This window comes from Cygnus atratus, chromosome 1 (genome assembly GCF_013377495.2).
Source record: "Cygnus atratus isolate AKBS03 ecotype Queensland, Australia chromosome 1, CAtr_DNAZoo_HiC_assembly, whole genome shotgun sequence".
Taxonomy (NCBI): Eukaryota; Metazoa; Chordata; class Aves; order Anseriformes; family Anatidae; genus Cygnus; species Cygnus atratus.
Window position 1 is genome coordinate 116,502,569 of NC_066362.1, and position 25,784 is coordinate 116,528,352.

A 25,784-nucleotide genomic window follows, 5' to 3' on the forward strand; every position below is an offset into this window, starting at 1 on the left:
GTTCGTAGCCTGCACTTCCCTGGGCTGCTAGATGTAGAGAAGATGGAGCATGTGAAGTGCCTTTTATAATTCTGTGATGGGCACCAGTTTACAATGATTTTATCCTGAATGACCCAGTGGATGTGGTGAAGGTCCTAATGCCAGATCACATGTTGAGAGGAGAGTTGCCAAGGGCCTAACATATCTAATCTGTGTGTGTTGAGTCGGGGGGAGTTCCTCTCCCTCTGAAGTGGAGCTGAACTCAGTAATACTTCAGAGAACTTTTTCTTTTACCTGGAAAAGAGGGGGATGCTAGAGATTACCCTTATGGGAGTAACGTGAACTTTTATATGTATTTGCCACATATATGAAAAGGATCAACTTTGCAATTTGAAAAAGCAGTTTGTACTAAAGTTTCTTTGATGTAGTGCAAGCAGCTACTGAGAAAAGTGGTTGGAGTCAGAGCTGTTGAAGTGGAAAAAGGGAAAGTGTTTTTGAGTTTTCAGCTCTCACAGGTGAAAAGATTTAAATAATAAATTTGACTACAGGAAGGATGGATTCAGACCACTAAGTAGCAACACATGTTTTCTATTGGGGCTTTCCACCTGTGGTTTACCAGCCATCCCACAATGAGAGCCTTTCACTTTTCTGTGAAAGTCCATTTCTCAGAGCCTTCCCACAACACTGCACCAAGCGGTGCTTTCCTGTGCAAGGTGTTTATGTTGCCTGAGACATGCAGTTCATGTATGCTGATACCTTTAACAAAGGGAAACAGAGTGATGCTGGTGACCAAGGGCAACACTGACCTGCGTGAGTGCAGTAAAATGGTTTTGGTTCTGGAGGAGGGAGTGTTTGTTGTACCTTTGCTCTGCTAGGGTGTTGTTGAGGTGGGCAAGAAAAAGATGTGTCCGCCTAGGCTTTATACTACCTTTGGGCTACCACATATCTTTCATTTTGTTTGTTCAAGGCACAGAGCAAAGCTTGTCAAGCCTCTGTGTTGCATCAGTCCCTCCTCATCTGAGGGCTTTGGAAAGGAGCACTCATACATCGTGAGGAATGCGGCTGACAGTAAAACTCACTTTAGCTGGGGCAACAGTTTGGAGTGACTTGTCTTTACACGCTGATAGACTTAGTCAGACATTAAGGAGAATTAACAGATTTTATTTAAAACATAAACATGGTATGTGATGAAAAAACTGTTACTACAGAATTTCCAAGTCCTTTTAATGGTATCAAACAACTGTCATCAACTCGCCTCCAGAAATAGCTGGAAACCTAAACCAATTGAAAGCACGGATTTTGCAAGAGCAAGTTGTTGCATTTAGATGTGTTCACTATGCAGCATGAAGTAATCCAGAAATAAGAACCCCTTCTGGTCTAATTAGCTCAATAACATACAGGGGTCACTTACATTTCTGAACAGCTACAGCTTCTTGCACAGGCAGAATATAAAAAGGAAACCTATTTTTAGAAAAGGCTTCTGTCAGTTCTAACAGCACTAAAGAGGCTGCACAAAACAACTTCATATGATAAAGAGTGAGGAAACATCTCACTGAACCACTAGGAAATGGCTACCCTTAACATTGGCATAGGCGACAGTCACATTTTTAAGGTGTCTACCAGCTTGCATTCTTTCTTCAGGCAAATTCCATTTAGGGTTCACTGAAGACTAGATATGGACTCAGTGGATATCTAACAGATTAATGGAAAAGGGAGGAGATGAGAAAAAGCTGACACTTAAGATTACTGAGATGCTGTAAGTTACTTTATCTGACAAATACTGTGAGCTAAATGCCGTAACTGATGGCATATGTTACACTTGTAGATTGGAAGATAACACAGGACAAAAATGGAATTAATAAATAAAACAGAGTAGTTTCACAGACATTCAAAGTTAGCAAATACACAATACATTTTTTTTAACATTAACAGAGAAAACATATTTAAAAACACTTCTGTACACAGCTACTTGCAATCTAAACAGCATCTTAATTACTCAGTTGTAGCCTGGCTTTTCTTTAACTTCTTTATCCTATTTAAATTGGCGAATAAGCCTGGATTGCATCAAATGAGAGCTAAACTGACCCTTCCCTTAAATGCCATAGAGGCTGAGCCTGTGAGACTCCCACCAAATACTGACACGGTGGTATGCAGTTACCAAACCCTGAGCCTACGTGGGGGAATTGTTTCAACAAAAGATAATGGAATTACTGCCAAATGTCTTGGGATTTTGTGTGATGGGATAACAAGACAACAAAATTTATCTTTACTTCACTCAGATTTGAAAGCTGATCCTAATACAAAAATAGCATCCTAACTCACGGTTGACACTGGAGGGACTTCTCTATGCAGAGCTAGGACAAACAAGGCTGTGACTTACTCATAAAAATAGTAGAATTTTAGTCTAGCAACCAGTGCAGGAGAAGCCAGGACTCAGTTTTAAAATCATCACCAGCACCTGCCCCAACAAGCTGGCAAGAAGCGCCCCACCCAAACAAGAACTAATATAGATTCCCTCCTCCTTCAAAATCTACAAAGTTGCATTGCTATTTTCATCCATTTTGCTCCTGGCTGAATCAATGCTGAACCAGTGACGCACAGGTGCTGGCAAAAGGAAATGCAGTTCTTGGCTTTCTTTCCCTTTCACTTGCTTTAGCCATTGATAAATCAAGAACGTTCATGGACAACACAGTGATACAGTCTGCACTCCTTTTTCTTTGGTGGAGCGATGAGAAACAAGGAGAGGTATGGAAAAATTCAGTTTAAAACTCCCTGGAAGCTGCTGGTCTTAAATAAAGACCAGCTGAACTGAACAGAGGTTGACCATAGATTTTGTTCCATCCAGAAAGGGTTATGTCCAGGTAACCTGACATTAACATAGTGGAGAGCACTATTTTTAACCATTCTGATTTCCACAGACCGTTCTTTCACACAGCAAGCAACAGCTTCTGTCGAAAGTGGTAGTCCCCTTTTCGGTGAAATATTTGGTAAAGAATAAAATTTTAATATCAAGTGCATTTAAAGGAGCTTTCCTTCTGTTAATACATTCATATACATTTACCCTGTCATAGTAATGCACGTTTTGGTAGGACTTGGTCAAAATGCTATAGCTATTTCTGTACACAACAGCATGCATCTGGTGAAATCAAACAATGAAAGGATGTATTGTAGAGAGTGAAAGGTGGAAAAAGTCACAATTTCCATTTGCAGAAAGTCCTTCAGTTTTATTTTTCTTTCATTTTTAGCTGCCTCTCTTCACATTCAGTAGTCATCGTTAGGTTAAGGAGAAGGAAGCTCTGTGGGAAGAGAGAACTTCCCATGCTCCTGAAACACAGTTGCTTTTCCTTGTAACAAATTCCTCAACGGTGATGACAACATACTGGGCGCTCATCAGCTGTCAGTGCTCTGGCACAGAGTACCTAAGTCCTAGGCTTACTGCTTTCCCCAGTTCAGGAGCTCAAAATGCTGACAGACTATCACAGAGGACTGTCCAAAGTTGGTGTGGAGACACAATGGCTGGTTGAAACAGAAATCCAACAGATTTTGCTTTCTCTTTGTTGGAGAAGCTTTTTGCCATCAATCTTCGCACACTGAAGAAATATGCCACTTGTATTACAAGCAGTGTTGCTGCTGAGATAGAGGGTGATGTCCAAATCCTCTTTAGACAGGTGCTGTGAAAACAAAGTGACATTTTTAGAAAAAGAGTAGGAAAAAAAAAAACACACTGAAATAATCACATCCTAGAGTTGTTTTATCCTTTGTAACCAATGGATCGATCAAGCTGCAAAGTTCTAAGGTATGTTTGGTTTCTTTTAAACTACTTCAGGGAAAGAGATGCACAAAGCCACTTGTGGTCAAGGGAAAGCATCTCCCTGAGGCTCCTCTACAGGCAGTGGAGGAATCCTTCCAGAGAGCAATTTATAAAAGCATCCTTAGCTCCAGTTCCACATTTCTTCTCAGTGGAAGCATCCTGCCCCACCAACTGCAATGGGCATCTGGAGAGACTAACACTACTGAGGTGAAGTTATTCTTCTTTGCATCCTTCCTTCTCCCAGTTTCCTTTTTTTTTTTTTCTTTATAACAGCAAAGCTAGTCTCAATAGGTTCTTCCTGTTTTTGCAGTATTTGGGATTCCAACCCCCAAAACAATCTGATCTTCATAAAGTCAAACCACTAGAAGTACAAACTTATTTACATCAATGTTGAAAAGCAGAATGTCACGGCAGAGCTTCCCTGTGGGTGCAACCTCTGCAGTACTTTACTCCCTGACCAACACACAACTCACTTGAAAATCTCCATTAATCACTCAATCAAGCTAGAATTTCCCCAAGAACCCATCTTCTTGCCCCATGGTAGCACCAGCTATTTTGAGACCATTTCTGACAGATACCCTTTTCTTCTTTTGTTGAAAGAAAACAGGCCAGCAATGAGTCTGGACTGATGGAGACTTGACAGCCTGCACGGACTCCCTGAGCCTCGGTGCTGAACTACTATGACCCGTAGAAGAGTTGCTTTCCTAACATGCAGTTTAAATCTCCCCTTTTTAAGCCTCTTGTGCCTTAAGTGTTGTGTCCGTGGGGTTAGTACAATAAATAACTTGTCCCATCTTCTATAAGGACCCTCCAAAGAGGGTTGTTATTGTCCCTGCATGGCCTTGCCTTTTCCAGTCTAAACAAACACAGCCAATCTTGCATCAGTGATCACATTCCTTAAATCTTTTTAATTGCTCTGGTTTTGGGCTCTTACCCTTAAACTGGGTCACCCAAAGAAATTAGGACTGTACTGCCTTCTGTGTCTCCCATGGCTCTGTTGGCAGACAACAGCCCTCAGAAGTAGGTCAGTTTCTGACAGCAGCGAACCACCAATGCTGCTGTCTCACCTCCTCTTCCTTAAATGGTGCAGACGTGCAAGGGAAAACATAGTGTCTGGAAGGCAAGTGTCTTTGTTTTGTTTTTAATAAACAAATTGTGCTATAGTGTCCTTCAATATAAAATAAATATTTACTCCTATTTATGTCACAGAGGTTTTTCTACTTAGGGGATAAGTCCAGAGATCTGATCTCACAGGGCCTGGTATAAGTAAGGCGAGGGAAAAGTTGACATTTAATAAATTGCTAGCATTATGTTAATGAAACTCATAGGAAAAAAAAATACTTCCTTATCTGAAGGACAAAATCTGTTCTTCTTTCTACATTATCCTCTACAGAAAACAGTGTAATAGCTGTTGTTGTTTAGCAATCAGAACTGTTGTGGGTCAGATTGCAATTGCATGACGGGTCTGGAAAACAACTGACCATTAATCCAGTTTTTATGACACAAAAGTTCTAGGCATTTTTAAGGGTTGTTTTGCTTCTGCTTGATATTATCAGTTGGGTTCATTCACAGCATCTCCTAAAGCAGACTATGCTTTCTATTGCTTTAACTACTAAAAGCTATGGTAGAATCACAGTATTTTCTGTCTGTTCTGCAAAGACAGCTAGCCAGATAACAGTCATTTGCCTCAGTAGAACTACCAAATGAAACATAAAATAGGCAGGTATTTCATCCTCTATGTACTTTCACAAGTGCCCTGGGCTGAGCTTGTTTTTCCAAAGGTCCTGGATTTTTTGTCCTCTTTTTTTCACTCCACTGTAAATGATAGATGAATTGCTAAACCAGCTGGCCTGCAATATTGCAGTCTTGCTTATAAAAATGTTGAAGGTCTAAACTTATTTTCGTTTTTTGCTTGGAAATGAGAGTACTTTTTTTTTTTTAATTGGGTATGTACAGGCTGAGGTTCATCAACATAAAGTGTTGATAACATCCAGTAAATCTAACCCAAAGACTTCATGGTGAACACGAGTACTGAAGCTATTGTACTGAAAAGTTATGTTAATTTTTGAGACAAATACAATAACATATTTTTAATACTTACAGTTGAGTTTTCTGTTGTCTTCATTTGGTTGGACATCTGTTAAATAAATACAGCGTTTTAAGTGTGGAGCATAGATAACCAAAGTCTTTACACTAACGGGATTAATATTAAGCAACGTCCACCAGTGCTGTAGGGTTCAATCTTCTAAATTCTCTTTGGACAGCAAAATGGGGTCTGTACTCTATTTGCTTACAATCTAGGTCACTGTTTTAGCAAGGATATATTTTGTGCTTAAAGCAACACCACTGCTCCATGTTTTGGGACAGAGTGCCCCTCTTGGGTTGTTCCTAAAGAAAGAGCATGGCCCCTACCAACTGTTACGGAGTCTGGGCAAGATCATTACCTCACTTTCTCCAGGTCTTCTCTGGAGCAACTGTACTTGCTAGCCAGGAAGAAGAAGGTGTGGTTTGAAAGCGTACCTTGTTCTTGCCTGTGAAAAGTGTGGCTGCCCCACTCCCTTTTCTTAGATGTTAGCTCTCATATACCTCTAAAGTGGCTTACACTAAGTACTCATGTACATCAGCAGACTCAGTCTGGTTCACAAGACATCTTACAGAGCTACCTTTTTTCTGTCTTGCTGAACATTAAGAGTCCTACATAAGGGCAAATGTAGAAATACAAGTGTACACACGTATAACATGAAGTGACAGTGAGAACTTGCAGCCATCAGCTATAGCAGTGCTTTACAGCTAACTTGTAGGAAACTGCTTAGGAAATTCCCAGTGGGATCTTGAATCATCAGTTGCCCAGTCAGTGACTCTAAAGCCCTCTGGACAGATTTATCCTGGTTTTGCTTGGGATTGGGCTAAGCAGAACCAGTTACTGACCCCAGTCCTGTTCCATGGAGGAGCATCCCCTCCACCTGTCCAGAAGCAGCCTGCAGGAATTGCAGCTGAGAAACTATGGCCTGAGCTGGCACAAAGTCTGAGCTACTCCAATATCCAGCAGTTAATTCCTGTAAGGTTCAGGTGCATTAGCAGAAAATCATGCGCAGTAACATGCCCTGGGGCACTATATGTCCTCCCCAGGGCACCCCAGGTATTTCGTAACAGTATGATTTCCTGCTGTTGTATGCAGGGAATTTATTTCCTTCCTGGATAACATTGCATATTTTGGCAAATGAAAAATAACCTTTCAGATTTGGTCACACAAATGAAGGTCCTCATTACCTGTGTATGACACTAGTTTGGAGGACCGATGTTTCCACAGCCAGCAGATTAACACAGCTAGAAGAGCTATCAGAATGACAATAGAAATGATGCCAGCTGCTTGAGCACCTCGTCCACTTTTTTCCAGGTCTTTGTGACTTTCTGTATTAGAACCATTCTTCTGCTTCTCCTGTGTGTCTATAAAAAAATAGAAAAAAAAGATATAATAAGGTATAAATTTGCACACTTCATACCAGGCAATTATTTGACCACACTTTATGTAAATAAATAAAAATTCTGAGGGACAAAATATTTATGCTATTCATATCACTGTGATTATGGTGGTATTTTTTCTGAGCAAGGCATGTTTCTAGCTTACATGGCTTGTTAATATAATCGTACAGTGCCAGTTTATTCCTCTCTATCATCATACTACACACATGGATCCTTCTTCATTTCTTTCTTCCTTCCTGCCACCTGGGAGACTGCATATTTGAGCTTGTATCTAGACTCAGTGGGAGATGAATCTATAATACAAGTCTGATAGTATCGTAAAACTGGGTGAAAATCTCTTTCTCTTAAATTAATCATGAATTCTCACTGACTGCTGAAAACTTAAGAGTTTCAAATCACATCTCTTACTCTTTCAAGTGTGATAGTGCCTTTAGAAACAAACAAAAACTAATAAGATAAAGGTTTTTTTCCCCCAGAATACAATATGACAGTGTCAATAAAAAACTAATGACAAGGCTACTTAGTTTTCCTTTAATTTGAGATGACAGCAAGGGTATGCTACCATGTAAACACTCTGTTGTTCAATTTTTGCTCATGCACACGGTTTTTGTTTGTGGAAACTGCATAATCATATTGCTTGGCTATGTTTGAGGGATCAGTCTTGTTAAATCCAGACTATGCAATTACTTGTTCAGGTAAACTAACTGCAGATATCCACCAACAGTTATGCAAATGGCCAAGCCTCCTCGCAGCAGATGCAGAAACCTGGGAAGGAAGCAGGACCATGCCAGACAGCTTCTCTCCACAGCAGGTGAGGGACTGTGACATTTACTATTGGTATTACAGATGTAACTTCTTACGGCTTTTCTTTGTTAATAGCTTTACAGTTTTGTGAAGAGCGGAGAGACTAAATATTTGCTCTTGCTGTTGGTCACTTATATCAGCAGTAAACATCTTATTACACTTGTGATATTAGGAGAGTTGTTCTATTGGGCTAATGCTACCTGTTTGCTACAGGCCTACTTTAAGCAGTGCGCTGATTTAAGCTGAGTTTTGTGGACTGAAAACAGAACTTCAAAACCAGACAGAGCACAAGGCAAATATGAGTGATGCAAGGCCATGGGGCAGGGGTTCAGGAATCGCACATCTACTGCATGGCACCACTTGAAAAATAACTTCACCTCAAGCGGTCATGTTTGCAAGGAACCCAAGGGTAGAGCCTAGTGACAGCCTTGGGAGCAATAGCTGCTCGGTGCTGTTGTCACAATGCGCTTGATGGGGTGTTTGGCAATGTGGATGAAGTCAGAAGTAAGCATTAATTCCATGGCAAAGCAGACATAGCTTGAGAAAAAAACTGAGCTTTCTCAGCATTTTTTTTTAGAACCACTGAATTTTTGTATGCCCCTCATTAGAGCATGATAGAGCTACTACAGATATATCAACTAGTGTGGCTCTATCTGCTATCTAGAAAACATGAAGATGTATCGTGAAGGAACTTACAGTTGGCTGATATATTTTCCTGCAGTCTTTTATTTTCTATGAAGCACTCTATTTGCATATCAGAAGTTGCTTTAACCTTCAGTGTGCTAAGAACACTGTAAGTGCCATCGGCATGGAGGGTGATGTTTAACTCTGATGGAAGCAAGCGCCTGTTGTCTGTTCTATTTATCCAGTAAACATTTGGTTCTGGGTACCCGTTGTCAGAACTGCAGCTGAAAGTCACTTCTTCTCCAGCGCTGTTACTGTTTCTTACTGGTCCACTGAGTATTGGTTGGCTGTAACTAGCTGGAGAGAAAGAGAAAAAGAAATGGTGGTCAAGATTTTGAAACGTATTGAAAAGACAGAACTTTGACATGGATTCTGAAGCAGAAGTTCTGGGTTTCACAAGACCCTCACAACTTGAAAAGAAAACATATGCAGGCTTGGTTCATAAGCCAAAGATCTGAAAGAACTGCTGGCAGGGAAGAAAGCTGAAGCCAAACCCAAAGGAAGAGAGCAACTTAAGCTGCTGTCACCCAGTCATGTGCAAGAACATATCAATGAAATATTCATTAATTTCATTTCATGTTAATGAAAATCATTCCATATTAATGAAAGTCAAGTTGAAAAAAAGGCCAACGCTGGATAAACAGTTGTTACAGCTGCTCTCCCAGTTTTAGATTCCCCATCTGTAGCATTTAAACTAAGCAGATTTCATTTCAACAAGGTACTGAAGAAGGCTTCTAACTTAAGGGTATATTTACATACAGTATTGAAATGGCACTAACTGGAAAAAACGGAGTTAGATTTTGGGCAAATACATGCAAGTGGTAAAAGTTCTTACCTGCTAAGCTGAGAACCACTTGTGCCTGGTGAACTACTTTGGTATATTCGTTTGTCTGCAGCACTACACATTTGTACTTGCGCTCATCGCTCTGGCTGACATTTAGTAGTAGCAGAGAAAAAATCGCCATCTCCCAGTCTGTCCCACAATAACTGAGTCCTGTTTTTAAAGTGAATACATTGTTCACTTTCATTGTCTTGACCGGAGATCAGCGCATGTACTACTGAACACTGCTCTTGAACATCATCTATTTGCCAGTATACCCGTAGATTATTTAAGCTGAATTCTTTTCCTGGATAAATGCAACTCAGTGTAGCATTATCTCCAAGTTTACTGATAACAATCTTCTCCTCCAGTGCAGTAACTACAAAGATAAAAAGAGAGAGAGAACAAAGGGAGTTAGTATTAGTATTTATAACAGGCAGGAGAGCATGCTCACTTCATGGTCATTCTTACGTCCTGACTTGCTCCTTTTCGTCAGCACCTAATTCTCTGTCTGTCTCTCTGTGTACTTTCCAAAGGGACCTTTTACAATACCAAGCCTCCTGATTATTTCTTTCTAGGACCAACCAGTCTAAGTGTTCCCTGCCCCATGGCTGGAGGACAGACAGACTAACCTGACTGGGGCTGACTGCAGACGCATATTCAAGTCCTAACGCATTAATAATCACTTTTTTTTTTAAATAAGAAAAATGCCAAAGAGAAATCATGAAGACTGGAAACCCTGTTAAGAAAGAGTGCTTCCATTATTTTGAGACCAAAGTAATTAAAAACGTGGGTAAAAAAAACCAGTGTGTCTCAAAGTGGGCATGTCATAGCAATAACCTTTTATTATTACCAAGGGTGTAACCCTCTCAACAAATACACTCAGCTGGGAAACTAGCATGCCCAGATACAGATAGTGACACATCTATTAGATATGTACAGCCTCTGAGAACCAGCTGATATAGACCAGCACGCTATCTGGCTTTCAGAGCACTTTTCCTGATCTCCAAGGAGGACAGAGGAAGCCTTTCACCTCTCCTCCACCACAGCATCTGGAAACCCCCCATTGATACTGGTTGCTGAGCCCAGAGCAGTATGTGTAAATACTGGACTGGGTAACGGAGGGTGAGGCATGGTGCTGGGTAAGAGAAAGAATCATGCTGGGGAGTGAACTAGGGAAAGAAAGATGATGGCAGTGAAGGTTTAGTAGTGTAGATCAGAGCGTGGTGTGGTGGGAGATGACAGCATGTCAGGTAAAGGGCGATACGTCTTTGTGTTGATGCACTGAACTCCGAAGGAGCTCACCCACAAGTCTGAGTTGGGCACTCTGGTTTAAAAACACCACTGAAGTGAGCTCACTGCTTGCAGGGAGGAAGGTTGTATCTGTTCTCCAGGCCCTTGTCCTCTGCTGGGTGCAACAAGAAGCAACAAGGTTGAGCTGCAACAGGAATGATGCAGCTCAGGCTCGGGGAAACCCCTTGTAGCAGCAGGAAAAGTGATGCTGTAGAAAGCATTGCCTGGGGGCACCTCCTTCACTGGTCTTCTTTAGGACAGGCCAGCCAGCATCAGCTGGGACTGAATCTTGTACAGTTTGTCCTGATTTTGGCACCCGGGGGTTTCCTTGATGACTTTGTTGAGGTTCTTCTAAGTCATTAAGCAAGAATGGAGGAGAGCTGACTCTAAAAATATTTAAATATCACCAGGTGATGTCCTTTAACCTTATCTTTGTTCTGAAATGGATTTTTGGAACTGTAGTAAGAGACTTACTAATATTGAGCACTGAGATACAGCAATGTATAATTCTAGCCATATTATGAGTACTGACTTTATGCAAGCATGTTAGATCTGTCTACCAACAACCACTTCTATGGCCTCTTGCTGGCACTCAGAGATAAGTACAGGGGGATGTCTGTGAAGCAAGCAGAGCAATCTGGACAAGAGCATCCATATGATGCTTTGCTACTCTCTGTATGGAAACTCATAGAAATTGATTTTTTCTTTCTTTTCCTGATGCACGTCACAAGAACATTTCACATCAAGGAATTCTCAAGAGTCTTGCTGAAAACATGCAGATGCTTATATTGCACATATTATGACTAATCTGCTCATTTGTCAAACACTTTTAAGAAGGGCAGCTTCATTTAATTGAACTGTTCTCAACTTACCAGCTCTCAGAATATGAAGGGACAGTAACAGAAATCCACAGCTAAAAAAAAAAGCAGAGATGTTATACAACAGATGTTAGCTTCTCTATTGTTTACATAAGTGATAAACATAATATTGTTTCAGTATAGTAGCAGAAGTAGATAAATTAAGTACTAGTGGCAATTATGCAAATTCCCATTAAGCATTTGCATTTTTGACAGCTGCAAAACTTCTTGTTCAAATAACCTAATTGTGGGTGGGTGGTCAAGGCCATGAATAGAAGCAAAACGCACTAATATTGGAATCAGAGCAGCAGACCTGACACCGGTGTTGTGCCCATCTTTCTTGCTAAAAACAAGCTATGGACCTGAGGTCCTTCAGTCCCTGCCTGGTACTGTGATCACTGGGAAGGCGAGCAGCTGCACAGGCTTAGGTACAAGTCAAGCCCTGCATCCCACTGTTGTGCTGGTAATAAACGAGTCACAATTTTGTTTTGTTGAAGGACGACAAGCAGCTGACTGTGCTGCTCACCATTTGTGAGCTCAGTAAAACACATAAACAGGAAATGTGTGATAGCACAGAGTTGTCCGAAGGTCTTGTTGGAACGAATTTGGCACGTTTTATTACTCCAGAGGGGCAAATCAACGAGGGGGTTCCCCAAGGGAATTACAAATGATGGTTGCTATAGGAAAACCTAGTTCATCTGTAAAGCACAAGTGATTTAACTCTCATCCCACAGGGCTTTGAGAAAGATAAATGTGCAGAACTTTCCCAAAAGTTAATTTAAAATAGCCCTTCAGTGACCATGCCTGGCTATAAGTTGTGCTCTCCAGACTTCTGTGGGAAGGAAGACACTGGAAAGGTCTGGGATTGGAGCTGTGTGCCTGTTTTCCCACCTTGATGTTGCCCCAGGTTGCAAACCTGAGCCGAGGGGCAGCGGGACACCTGCTCATCTCGTTTCCCCAACTCGCTTTTGTGAGCTGGAGCTTATGCTGGAGTGTGAGCCCACACTGGTGGCCTCCTCTCAGCCCTCAGCCAGGTCCAACACTGAGCCAAGGGTTGGGAGTGAGGGGGAGAGCCCCCAGCACCCCATGCCCACCAGGAGTGAGCCCCAGAGTCTCCCGCACAGGAGCATTGCTCCTTCCCAGCTCTGCTCCCACCAACTGCCAGGGCCCAAATAGAGTCTCCTCTGCTGGAGAGAAGGGTCTCTCACTCACCCCTGCCCCTAGGAAAATTATGGCCTGCCTAAATATATCTGGCTACCCATGGAGAAAGCAGAGGGTGTCCTGATACAAAAATCAACCTACGCTTGAAGCCCCACATCCAGAGAATGAGATGGGCAGAGTTTAGGGAAGTCAGTATAGTTTTACATTAGGAAAAAAAATATATGTTTCTTTTCCTTTTTGTGTCCTGTGAAGTGGTTTCATACTTGAGATTAAAAAAGTTTAAGTGGATGTTTAGTGTGCAACATTACTACTCTAACACTTATTTTAGCAAATCTGCAGTCAGCTCTAAAGTAAACACACCTAAATACCCCAAGGAGGCAGTTCCGCTCCTTTTTGTGGCAGCCACTTTTGGTGCGTGGGGTTTTATATTGTAGTTCTGCAGTGTTTGTATTCTGTGCAGGAAGATTTGTATATTTTTGTGCCAGGCTCGTGGATGTCTGCCTTGAAAAGTTCACCTGAATGGAATCTTAATCCCGTGGTTGTGTTTGTTTTGCTCTTTCCTGCCTAAATTAGAAACTATTGATATAGTAAGTCATTTGAATGAAATAGAGAACGACAATTGACTACTCTTTAGGGGACTCTGCAGGGAATTTCCCAGGCAAGGCATTTGCTGATGCCAACAAACTTTCATCTAGTCAGTCAGCGCTGATTATTTGATGTATGTAAACAAAGCAGGTCTTGATTTGCTATTTTAATAGATTATGTCACAGTCAAGATTGGACAGATCTATAGACGCTCATCCTCCGACTAGCAGTTTGCAGCTGTGATAATCTGGGGGCTGCCTCAGTCCAAACCTTCCCAAGGAGTAGCTTTAATGCCGAACTCCTAATAGTAAAGGGGAGAAACGCTCTTGCCTGCAGAGAAACCTCTCTTTTGTCCTATATGTACGCTCTGATCATGTGTTCATCACACTGTCAGTGAATTCCACTAACCCCAGGTGTAATTGCATTAATTTCCATTTAAAAAAAAAAGTTAAAAAGTTTTAAAAAGTTTTAAAATGTTTTAAAAAGTTTTTAAAGCTTTTTTTTTTTTTTTAATTTCAATTCTTTCCCACACCTTCCCCTTCTATTTTTCTTTTTTGATGTCATGTGAAACGGGAGAAAGTTGCACTTCCTCTTTCATACATTCTTGCTCAGTGAGATTATTCTTACTACCACCTCAACTTTTTCATGCACTACTTATTTCAGACCCAAGGGATGTTGCCGTTCTGGCACAAACTAGCTGGACAAAAGATGCCCCGACTCTTGCAGCAATAACTTTAGGGCTTTTGCCCCACAGACTCGCTTCATGCCCAGCCTCGCAGCAGCACAGCTCCTCTCGCATCCATCAGCAGGTGCCCCAAGCGGCGGCTTGGAGCCCGGCTTTCCCAACACCCGCTTCAAGACAGCACCAATTTGGGCAACGCAAGCTCGACTGCTCCCCACAACCCCTTCAAGGAGCAAAAGTGTTCCTAAAAGGGCCAGCCGGCCCCGCGCAGGCAGGGCTTTGCCACCACCGACCCAGGTCACGTCCTGGCAGCGGAGCCCGGCGCCACCCGCGCTGCGGGTCCCCGAGGTCCCCAGCCTGCCCCCGTTTCCCCAGCCCACCCCCGGCACAGCATGCTGCCCGGGGAAGGGGAGCAAATCCCCCCGACCGCTGCCCCCCGCCCCATCGCCCCGCAATGTTTCCCACCCCGGGGCCCCTCCGCTCACCCCCGCGGTTCCATCGCAGCCGCGCCGTGCCGAGCCGTGCCGTGCTGTGCCGAGCCGAGGCGAGCCGAGTTGAGCCCGCTGCTGGCCGGCTTTAGGCCATTCCCCTTTCCCTCCCACGTCCCCTCCCGCTGGGGATTTCCGCCTGCAGTGCTCGGCCGGGGCCGCGCCCCGTGGGGGGAGGCTGCTGCTGGGCGCCCCTCACCGTCGCCTCGGGGCTGGCACCGCAGCCGGGCAGCCGTCGGCCGGTCGAGGCTACGAGGCGAGGGGCGACGGGGGTTGTGCCCACCCGGCTGGGCTCTGCCACCGAAATCGGGTTTCGAAACGCGTTTCAGAAGAGATTAGATTCATTACTGCGCGATTAGTCAATAGCCCCGAGCAGGGCTTGATGCAGTGCGCAGCGGCGTAGAAGATAAAAGCGGCTATAAAAGCGTGTCGATAAGGGGACTTGTAGCAGGAGTCGGGCGTTTCAAAGCTGTGGTTCCCACTTGCCAGCAGTTTCGCGTTTTGCTTCTGGCTCCTGATGGGCGGCCGCGTTTGGCATCAGCCACCCCCGCCGGCTGGGACTCCTCCACCAACTCGACAACACGCAAAACTGCACAAATAGACACTGAAAAAGGATTGCCACCTTAACTTGGTCTTGGTTTCTTGGTCAGCCTGAGTATACCAAGTATTTTGCTGCGGAAACTCCAGGATTGTGCAAGGCCCGTAGGTCTAAATGCTATTTGTGTTGCCAGCCAGGGTCAAGAAGGAGGACTCTCGACTTCAGGTGCCTAAGCCAGCGTTGCTTCAGCCTATCTGTGTATCGCTGACAGGCTGCAAATCAGTAACCTGGCCCTGGGCAGCTAGGCTCAAATGTAAAGGAAGAGAAGAATTACAGTTGATACAGAACATGGTGGCAGCAGCCGATTTATGTCTTTCACTGAAACATATCCTGATGGGATATCCTAGTTTGGGAGCTACTCCTTGGATATTTTAGGGGTGATATTAAGTACAGTCACTGGGTGAACAGGGATGCACATGGAAATCAGTTCTTTATGGCTAAAAGTTTCCTGACCTTAAACGCTTGTGGCTCATCCTTATAGGTAGAATTTTAGAATTCTAGATATAAAATTGTGCTTACCAAAAAGCAGAGTTTAAATGTACTCTTTTGATGCACTCATTTCTGTCTTTTGTGCTTTTTTCACACATGGTGGGTAAAAACAGTCCATTGCTACACATGCATGCCAGTTTTGGCAGAAAGGAATTTCAGAAAGAGAGAAGGAATATGCAGGAAAGGCAAATGTGGCTCGAGGGGTGGGAGACTCTCTGGGATCTAGACAGGTCAGGTGCCAACATCTTCTTTGCCTGCATCGGGCTTTTGAATTGTTTTGCCTGAATCCCTGAGGAGTTTTTCATCTATAAGGCAACTTCATATTATCTTCTATTTCCCTTCTAAATTGAGTTTCATGAACGCCCAGCTTTAGGCAGGTACTAAGTTGTTCCTACCCACGGAAGTCCCCAGCAGTCCTGAAACATGAGGATATTCTTCTGCCAGTGACTCCATTCTTATGGCACACACTGGAAGACCCAAGCAGGCTCTCGCTCCCAAATCACTGCCATTGGATACAAGGTGCTGTTTAAAGAATGCTCCTCTCTCTTGTTACACAGCCAAAAAAGGAGAAGGAGCTGCAGTGGAGAATCATTGTAGTTCATGTGGTTCCTTTGTTATATTTACACAGAAATACATTTTTATTCTCTAAGATACGGTTTTGTTAATGTGTCACTTACTCGCAATTAGGATATTTGGCTTTGTGTCAAAATCCAGACTCATGAGCTTTCCCCCACAAATGTCTTTATATCAGATCATATCATAGATAATGGGAACAATAACAGGCAAGGATATTTGAAAAGCTTGGGTGAAAAGTTGTCATCAAAGACATGGTGTTGCTCATCTCTGATATCATATGCCTATAGAAAAAGTCAGGTGGGTAAGGACCAGTGAAAGTTATCTGGTACAACCTCCAACTCAAAGACAGGCCAACTTCAAGGGTATGTGTTAAAGCTACTACAAAGATACAATTTGAAATTACTACTGCTGCTTCTGCATGGCTCTGAAAGCTATGATCAGATTTCCTTTTTGTCTGAAAATACTGGTTTTTTTTTTGTTTGTTTGTTTGTTTGTTTTTTTAATCAGAGTTGTCTTTACTTTCCAAGGTCTAGTTTTAGTAATGTGAAATGTATATTCATCCATTTTCTGTTGTTTAATAAGTTGCAGTATTGGGCAATTACAAAGAAAAGCACATGCAAAGCTGTCTGGTTAGACTTCTAAAATTACTATTAAGTTTAGATCAGGTCAGGGAAGGTGGATCTTGCTTTCAGAAAATCAAGATGTTTGAAGCTGTTGAAGCACAAAGCCCATTCCAGTTGTAGTACATAGGTGCAGTCTTAGGTTGCTGCTGACCTCTCATTGTAAGACAGGAGTGGCTCAAAGCCGACCCATGACCCATTTGATCACTCTTGTGTGCATGTGTCTCAGTCTGTGTCTTGAGAGAGAGGCAGAATGCTGAGATCCTAAGGTAAAGTATTTGTAAAAAAGGAAAAAAACCTCTACTGTTAACAGTCAATTTCTCCTATATTATGTGTATAGCATAAATTAAAGCAATTAAATGAAGACATCTAAGGTTGTCAGAAGAAGAAACTAACTCCTATGTCTTGTGTGTGGCAAAGAAGTTGCCCATAGACTTTGCAACGAGAAACATTAGGAAGAATCATCACGGTGGCATGATGACAAAACAGAGTGGCACGATCACTAGTCGGTTGCCTTTTCTGAATCTGTTCCGATCATGCATAAACATGCCAGGATAAAACAAGAGGGAATGAGATACATCCAAACTGAAAAGACAAATATGAGCTTGCAACAGACATTGGAGACCCAATATTTTTTCAAAAATATCATAAAAAAAAGAGTACCTAGAGTAGGAGCTACTCAAACTGTTATGTAGCAGACTGTTTTAAACAGGTACGTCATCTAGAGGAGCAAAACAGTCCAGCTTATACACTGCATGCAACTGGAGAATAATATTAACTAGAAAAACATTGAAGCGGTATTGCTTACACTAAGTTTGGGAGGCTTATCAGAGAATATAGAAAAACAAACATCTGCAAATATTTTCACAGGACAAAAACAAATATTTCAAAAACTGACAGCTGACCTCAAGCCAAAGTGGTCTTCATCTTATGTCAGAAAGAGTGGGTAGTACCCTGCTATTAATAGCAACTGACTCACTGACCTTAGTTGGACAGTATTCATCCACTGCAAGGGGAGAAGTCAGTGCTAAATTCATGTACAGGAAAAGCATCCAAATCTTCAGTGGCATGAAATATTTGTTTGAGCAGATAAATTCTGGGATAGAAAGCTTTAAAACCATGATAAAAATTTGACTGGTGGAGCATTATGTAAAAATGATCTGGCATCTGTTTTCTAATAATGTTTTTAGTAGAGAGGTCTTCTACCAAAAATATAACCAAACTCTCCATGACTGCAGTGCTACTCATGTATGAGATAGTTGCTGGGAGGAGGTTCACAAGGCGAGAAGCACGCCGGTGCATCAAGTATCAGAGTATCATTAAAAGGGTGGAAAAACCCTGGAAGTGAGATTGCAGCGGAGGAAAAACAGCAAATGGAAAAACAGCAGTGGAGTGGAGGAAAAACAGCAAATGTTGATCATTGATCTTCAAAGTAAAGCAATCAAGTGAAAGTACTACAGTATACCCAGCGTGGGTTAGGGTGCTTGTATGTTCTCTGTCACATTTGGTTGGTGCACTAAACACTCCTTGTTGGTCAAAAACAGCCACAAATCACTTTATTTACCTTTTGGTATGCCACTTGCACAGAATAGATAGCAGAAGAAGGAACAGATTTTAACAGAATTCTCTCTATCAGTAATTATGTAAGCACGTCAGCACTCTAGGAAAACACCCAAAATCTAACAGTCCAAATGCCAAATTGCAGAGAATGCAGCCTAGAGCTTAATCAGAAGAAAATAAATTGCAGAGCAAGTGCGCTAACTTGATAGCAGAAAAGAGGGGTGAAAAGCAAAATCTAAATAACGTAAAGGGATAGAACAATCAAAAGTAGCATTACAAAATGGAATGAACACTAAGGATCATAGTTCTCCTTTCTTCTTGGAAACATTACAAATTAGCACTTGAAGCAGAAGATCACTGCTGCTGGAGAAGAGTGGTCCTTACAGAGCATACTGATGCCAGATAAGCAAGGACATATTCAAATGGAATAGGGACCCTGTGTCCTTGTTGTTCTTTCATCCATAAATATTTTACTGTGCTGTGACATTTGAAATACATCAATTCCTTGTGGAACGGACTCCACAAATTTCTGGCTTTTGTACTGCGGAGATTTCAGTGCTTGAAATTAAAGCTAGTATACAAGTATACTTGTAACTGAGAAAAAAGTCAAGATTAAAATTACAGTAGCACTGGCTACTTGTTCAATTTTATGTACGAGTAAAGAGCAAAAGAAAGTACAAAGCATATTACAACACTTGTGGTTTAACCCTGGCAGGCATCTCAGTCCCACACAGCTGTTCACTCACTCCCTCCAACAGTCGGATGTGGGAGAGAACTGGAAAGGTAAAAGTGTGAGAACTTGTGGGTTGAGATAGAGGCAGTTTACTGGGTAAAGCAAAAGCCATATGAACAAGAAAAACAGCAAGGAGTTCATTCACTGCTTGCCATTGGCAGGCAGGTGCTCAGCCACTTCCAGGAAAGCAGGGCTCATCATGCATAACGGTTTCTTGGGAAGACAGATAGCTAGCTCTGAATGTCCCCCCAGCCTCCTTCTTTCCTCCAGCTTTTATTGTTCAGCACGATGCCATGTGGTATGGGACATCCCTCTGGCCAGTCTGGGTCACCTGTCCTGGCTGCGTCTCCCTGCAGCTCCTGGTGCACCCCCAGCCTCCTCGCTGGCAGGGCAGCATGAGAAACTGAAAAGTCCTTGGCTCTGTGAAGCACTGCTCTGCTACAGGTAAAACATCAGTGTGTGATCAACACTGTTTTCATCACAAATCCAAAACATAACACAATATAAGCTTCTAAAAAGTAAAATATCTCTATCCCAGACCAAACTGGGACAAATACTTTTCCATGTCTAAAGAAAAATGAGTAGAAGTAGCCAGGGGAAGAGAGACACTGCATCTTAAAAGATAAAGGACAAGGTGAACATAGTTTGCATGAAAGCAGATAGTTTCCTTGGCTACTGGAGACATCTGGAATAAAACAGCAAAGCTGACTGCTGAGAATGGACTGGTGATGAGATGAGAGAAAAATGTGATTCCACATAAAATGTTGTGTGATTCTAAGAACACATATTGAGATGACAAGCTTGGCCTGATACTATGGAAAAGAACTGCCAAGAAATACATTTGGTTAAAGTGAATGGACTAAGAGAAAACAATAGTCTATCTGTCCTCTCTTTATGTTCTCTGTCTGATAGTTTGTTGTCACACTAGTCACTCAGAATGTTGGCCAAAAATATCACCTTGAACACCCTAAATTTCAACACTGCCCTGGGCAAAAACGGTAGCATTGTAAAATACCAATGTCAGAGAAAGATGCACTCTGTCAGCATGGCAGCAATGACAGTTGATTTATTTATACTGACAGAAGGAAAGGACCATAATATATCTAATTATGTTGTTAGAAAGGAGTGCTAGTATTAATGTCTTTATTAGTCATGTGTAATGGGATAGTTGATTTCCTGCTTAAATAAAAGCAAGGGAATAACTTGGCAATAGTTCTACCTACTCACTGTGTGTGAATGCTTTGAAAAAAAAAAACAGTATTGAGAACAGTATGTAATTGCTTAACATGTCTCTTGAGCCTCTTCTACTTAGTGTTCATTGTCCTGTGTAGACCTCCTGTGTTGTGAGTGATCCAAAGCAAAAAAGTACTCTTGTTGACTGAGTTGACCTGGCTCCTTTAGTTAGTTTCATTTCTGCCAGATATCTTCTAACTATGCTAATAGATGCTAATATAATCATAGTATCGTATTGGTTGGAAAAGACCTTCAAGATCACCGAGTCCAACCATCAACCTGACCTCCTGAGTTCCATCTAGGGTGGTATCCAGAAATTATTATGAAATTTGTTCAGACCAAAAGAATGCCCATTTACATATCTAAAGGATCTAGGAATGTTTGCAAAATATTCTCTGATATGAAAATATTCCTCCTTCAAGAAAAACATTTCTGTATTCTGGATACAGTAGTATTATCCAGAAATTTGTCCAGACCAAAACAATGTCCATCACATTCCTAAAATAACATTTTAATGTTGTCTTTAGAATTAAATATTAGAAAATTTAGAAAAAGGCTTATTTCTCCCCAAAGCACAGTAAAATAGGAAACCACGTAACACAACAGGATGTGATATGAGTGCCAAGTAGTGAGAACAGGAACCGAAATCTATATGTCTTATGTTGTTTATTTAATTATTTGATCAAAAATGTTACCACTACTAGGAGCTGGTTTGATAAGAACTGTAGTTCCATTTTGTTGTAAAAAGTTGTTCTGCTTAAATGACTCAAAAAATTCCCTTGGATGTCACCTGCAATACAAAGCATAGAGAAAGTATAGTGTGGCATACAGGCTTTTAAAAATACGTTTGTAGGACAGATGAGCAGTCTGCCTGAATTCCCCTAAAAGCCCGGTCTTTTAGGAGATGTAATAGTCAGAATAATAAGACTGATTCCATAATTGGTATAATACAGTAAATAGTGTTGCAATTAAATGCATGTCATTAGCTGTCATTCTTCCCAGGTGGTGGATCTACCTCGGAACACTGTCTGGTTTTGTATGTGTTGTCAAGAAACGTAGTCATGGTTGTGCAGTCCTCTTTCTTCCATTTGCAGCAGGGCAGTGCTTGCCCCAGAAAATAAACAAGGAGCAATACTGCATGGCTCATCAACTGATGATCAGCTTCTCCAGTGTCAACTTTCGGCAACAAATACTGAAATTTCTTTCATCACTATTTACAAATATGCAATCTTTTGTAAGATTTTAATTCCAGCACTCCTGACCACATTTTTTTTTCCCTTGCACATGTCTCTAATACTGTAATACAGTCTCCTTGTTCTTTTCCCAGCACTGGTATTGGTATGATGTAATGCAGGCAAGCTTTGGTGGAGCAATGTAGGCTACTATGTCTGTTGCAGTGTGGATCAAGACAAGTGACTTTTTACTTCTCAGTTTTGTCTTGCAGCATATTGACTGCAACTTTATTTTTCCCTTTGAGGTCAAGAGTTCAGACCTACAAGTATAACTTCATCTGATGTATTGCTTAATAGTGGAGGTTTAGTAGGAAAAATTGAGAGAGAAAGAAATAAAAAGAGAGAGACTTAGAGAAGAACTATATTGCAGAGAGCTGGTAAAAGAGCTTCCCTGATGGGTCAATACAATAATGTGATTTTTGTCTAGCCACATCTCAGAGATAATTCATCCTGACTCATTTCTAAAGGAGAAATTTAGAAGACCCTGCTCTTTTCTGCTAAAGGAAATCATGATCTGCCATACCTTGATGATATTGAAGATGATTTTTTGTCTCTGGTCTAAAGCAGGATGTGAACTGGCAGGGAGTCAGATGGTCTGTGGACACTGCCCATTCTCATGGTATTTCCCTGAAGTCTCATGGAAAGCAGTGAAAGAGAGAAGAGATTTGTCACGCGACAACACGCTGTTGGGCAGTTGTTCTTACGCAGCTGGTGTACAACAAGTTCCTATGCCAGCTTACCCTGGTGTAACTTTCTCATTTGCCCAGACCTTGTGGGAGCAGAGAGGGGCAGTTGCCCGAGATCCTGGGGCCACATGCTGAGCAGGGACAGTCAAGGGACCGAGTGCATGGACTTTTGCAGGGGCTGCACCCTCCAAAAGCTCCTGCAGCCAATGTAAGCCCTTATGAGTCTGTGGTCTTCTGGTCAGAGCAGTTCTGAGTATGGGGACTCTATCCAGACCTGGTGTTGATATGTACTAGAGCCTGTTTCTAGAGGGGACTGGGACTCCACCATTTGGGACAATGCAGGAACATGGGGTACTGTCTCGAGACAAAGAGCAGACACACCAACACTTGGTTGGTTTTGCTGCACAGCCAGACTGCAGCGCAAACGTTGATCCCTGACTTTGTGATGATCAAGGCGACCCTGCTCAGGAAAGGGCTGGCTACATTTGCACCTGCACTGTGGCTTAGCTTCAGCCCTTCAGCTTCCTCAGACATCAGTGCCTCTGGAACCTGACCCAACCACTGCTCCTAGGGCTGTTTGTTCCAGCCACAAAACTCCCTTTGCTGCAAAGAAAAAAAAAAAAAGAAAAAAAAAACCCACCCTGAATTTCCTTTCTGCATGCTCTGCACTAGAAAGACAAGAAAACAAGAAAACTGGCTGGTCTCCAGGGCTCACATAGTTCCCAGCCGCCTCCACCCAGACTCCTTCAGATATGGTCACTCTGTTCCGAAAGGCAGTAGCAGAGGCAACAGCCACTAGGGAGAATCTGTTGTATTTGCTTTCATAGGTATTCCAGTCATCACCTGTCTTTTTAGGGATCTGTATTTGATATGGTGACTTTGCAGAGGCCAAAAGGACTTAAAGCTGCTATCTTGACTCCTGTAAGTCACCGGAGTCAGAGGGCCCTGGGTTCTCCAGCAAAGGTTTGGCCAGTGCATTGCCTCCAGAAAGATGTCCTGGTTTAACATACAGCCCTCAAGAGAAGCAGATCCATTTGGTATTTTATGGTAGTGAGTGATTTGTTCTCTGAGCTCATCATTCTTATTCTTAAGAACTTCTTTCTCACTCTCCCGTGGCCTTGGCCTGGATTTGCTTCTAGTCTTTGTCTTCCCTTCTCATTTCTGTGCTAAAGAGCCTTGTTAGACTGGCTATATCCTCTCTACTCCTCCTTAGTTAGCCATATTCTAGGCTTTTTGCCATAGCATTGCTCTGAAGTGCATTTCAGCTGCTTGTGAACATTGACCTTACATTTTCTTTCTTACTCTTCTGCAGTTTGATGAACTACTGACATGACACACTGTACCTCAGCTATACACCATTGCACCTAATGGTGGAATAGAAATCCAATTTAACATTAGTACATTGAATAAAAAGACTGAAACACTTTAAAGGTGCAGAATCAGGTCCTTTACTGTTCTTTCATCATAGGAACCTAACTTTCATTTTTCAACAGCCTACTTTTAAGGCTGTGAACAACGCTCTTGTCTCTTCTTAGCAGGACATGCGAAATGCTATTTTCATTGCACTGATATTAACAGACTGGATCTTCACAAAAATGTTAGGTTGAAGATGTAAAAAGAACAAAAAGGCAAGCAGGCAGACATACAAAACCCTGGTAAGCCCAATTTTAAGACTGGCTGACTCACAAACAAATAAGCTCCAAGTTAAACTTTTATAGGAATTGGTTTTGTGAGAAGAAAATAAAGATGAGCTGGAGTTCATGCCTCCCCTCTTCCATCATCTTTATATTTGTACCATGTCCCAGAAAAAAATCCTACTACAGCTGTGTTTGTGATAGTTCCCAGTTTTATTATTTAAAAATACAGATAATTTGCTCTCTTTGTGAGTAGGTCATTTTTTAAAAGTGTCTTAAGTTTGTACATTGTAAACATTCTTGGCTGTACAGGAATTTGTTGTTGTTGTTGTGTGCTAGTTTGTAACATAGTTAATGTTAGCACAAGTGAAAGCAAGGAAATACTGCATTTGAAAGACAAATATTTATTTTAATGTTGAGAGCACTGTGCAGTCATTCAACTTTTGATTTGTGAGGACACAAGCATGTGCATATTTGTGCACACATGCACAGGACCAAAATGTCCACATTAAATTACAGACAGGCTATTATTTTACTGGGTAATTTTTAGAAATTGGTGCATTAAACACTTATGGAAAAGGCCATACAGTCTACAGAGACTTTCTGTATCATAGAGACATGTCTAAATGACGGGACTTGTATCAAAGAATTTAAGATCATTGTCCAAATATGTAAGAGATTTCAGGTTTAGTTTTCTACAGCACTTGTTAAGAGTTGTTTCTTCCTAATGTGAATGAATGCCCATGTGCATCTGTGCGTGCAAGAGTGTTTGGCATACAGTAAGACTAGAAGGAAAGATCTGCTGATATGTTTGCAGCCACGTCCCTCTTCCGTCCTTCCTCTCAAAACTGTAGGAGGCAAGAGCAGCAAAGCAATGTTTGGATCTTCTCCGACTGACTGTTTAAGGGACTGACACATCTGTCAGCAGTGGTCATTTCTCTTACCTCATATAGTTCTACTTCATTTCAGAAAGTAAGACAGCTTAGTTTTGTGCTGTTGCATGTCTTCCTGAAGCCTTGCATATGTTTCAGGCTTGTTGCTAGGATTTAGCGTGTTTTGGCTGCGGGGAAGACAGCAGATGTTCGTGGAGGTCCAGGGAGAAGTTTACAAGGCAACTATTCCGTAAAGTAAAAGAAAGGTTGCAGTTGTTTTTCTTTCCCTAGTGGTTTTCACCCCCCACTTGGTGTTTAATATGTCATCCTTGGTACGAAGGAACATTGTTCTGACAGCACATAAGACTGTCTAGAGAAAGGTTTGAGGCTTTTCTTTTCTTTAAAGTTTTATTAATTTTTTCATTTTAACATATAGCAGGTTGTGTGTTGATTATATTTTAGGGGAAGGAAGGGATCCCAGTTCTCCTGCACGTCATTCATATATCTACACAGCAGATGCAAATCTAATTGTTCTCTGCTTTCAAAATAGCAGGACTATGGCAAGGGAAACACACATATGCATACATGCATGACGCCTGCATGGCTCCACAAGAAAGGAAAGCTGTCGCTTTGTTATAATGCTCTAGCTTTCTCATGTCCATTCCCTTTATGGGAACTTCCATACATGAGTGTAGGAGGTTAGAAAGGAAAGCAGTGGGAATGAAAACCACAGGAACACAATGGTCACGCAACATGCATCACTGAGGCAATTCAAAATTCAGTAGAAATTTCTCTCTTATGTTGTTCTTTGTATTCCGTACAGAGATTTTCAGTCAGACTTTAATTTGCTGGAATAAAGTATAAGAGAATATGCAGTAAGAGTGTCCGGCTTCCCTCTCCACACT

General features: G+C 41.9%; 1 protein-coding gene across 1 annotated transcript; it reads right to left on the minus strand.

Annotated features, from left to right (window-relative positions):
* Positions 1-1,731: 1,731 nt before the first annotated feature.
* ICOSLG (inducible T cell costimulator ligand) lies at positions 1,732-14,751 on the minus strand. Its single transcript, XM_035545581.2, is given in 8 exon segments — positions 1,732-3,650; positions 5,892-5,927; positions 7,061-7,237; positions 8,774-9,058; positions 9,597-9,717; positions 9,719-9,960; positions 11,747-11,787; positions 14,644-14,751. Coding segments are annotated over 8 exon segments (927 nt in total). The 5' UTR covers positions 14,658-14,751; the 3' UTR covers positions 1,732-3,639.
* Positions 14,752-25,784: the final 11,033 nt, after the last annotated feature.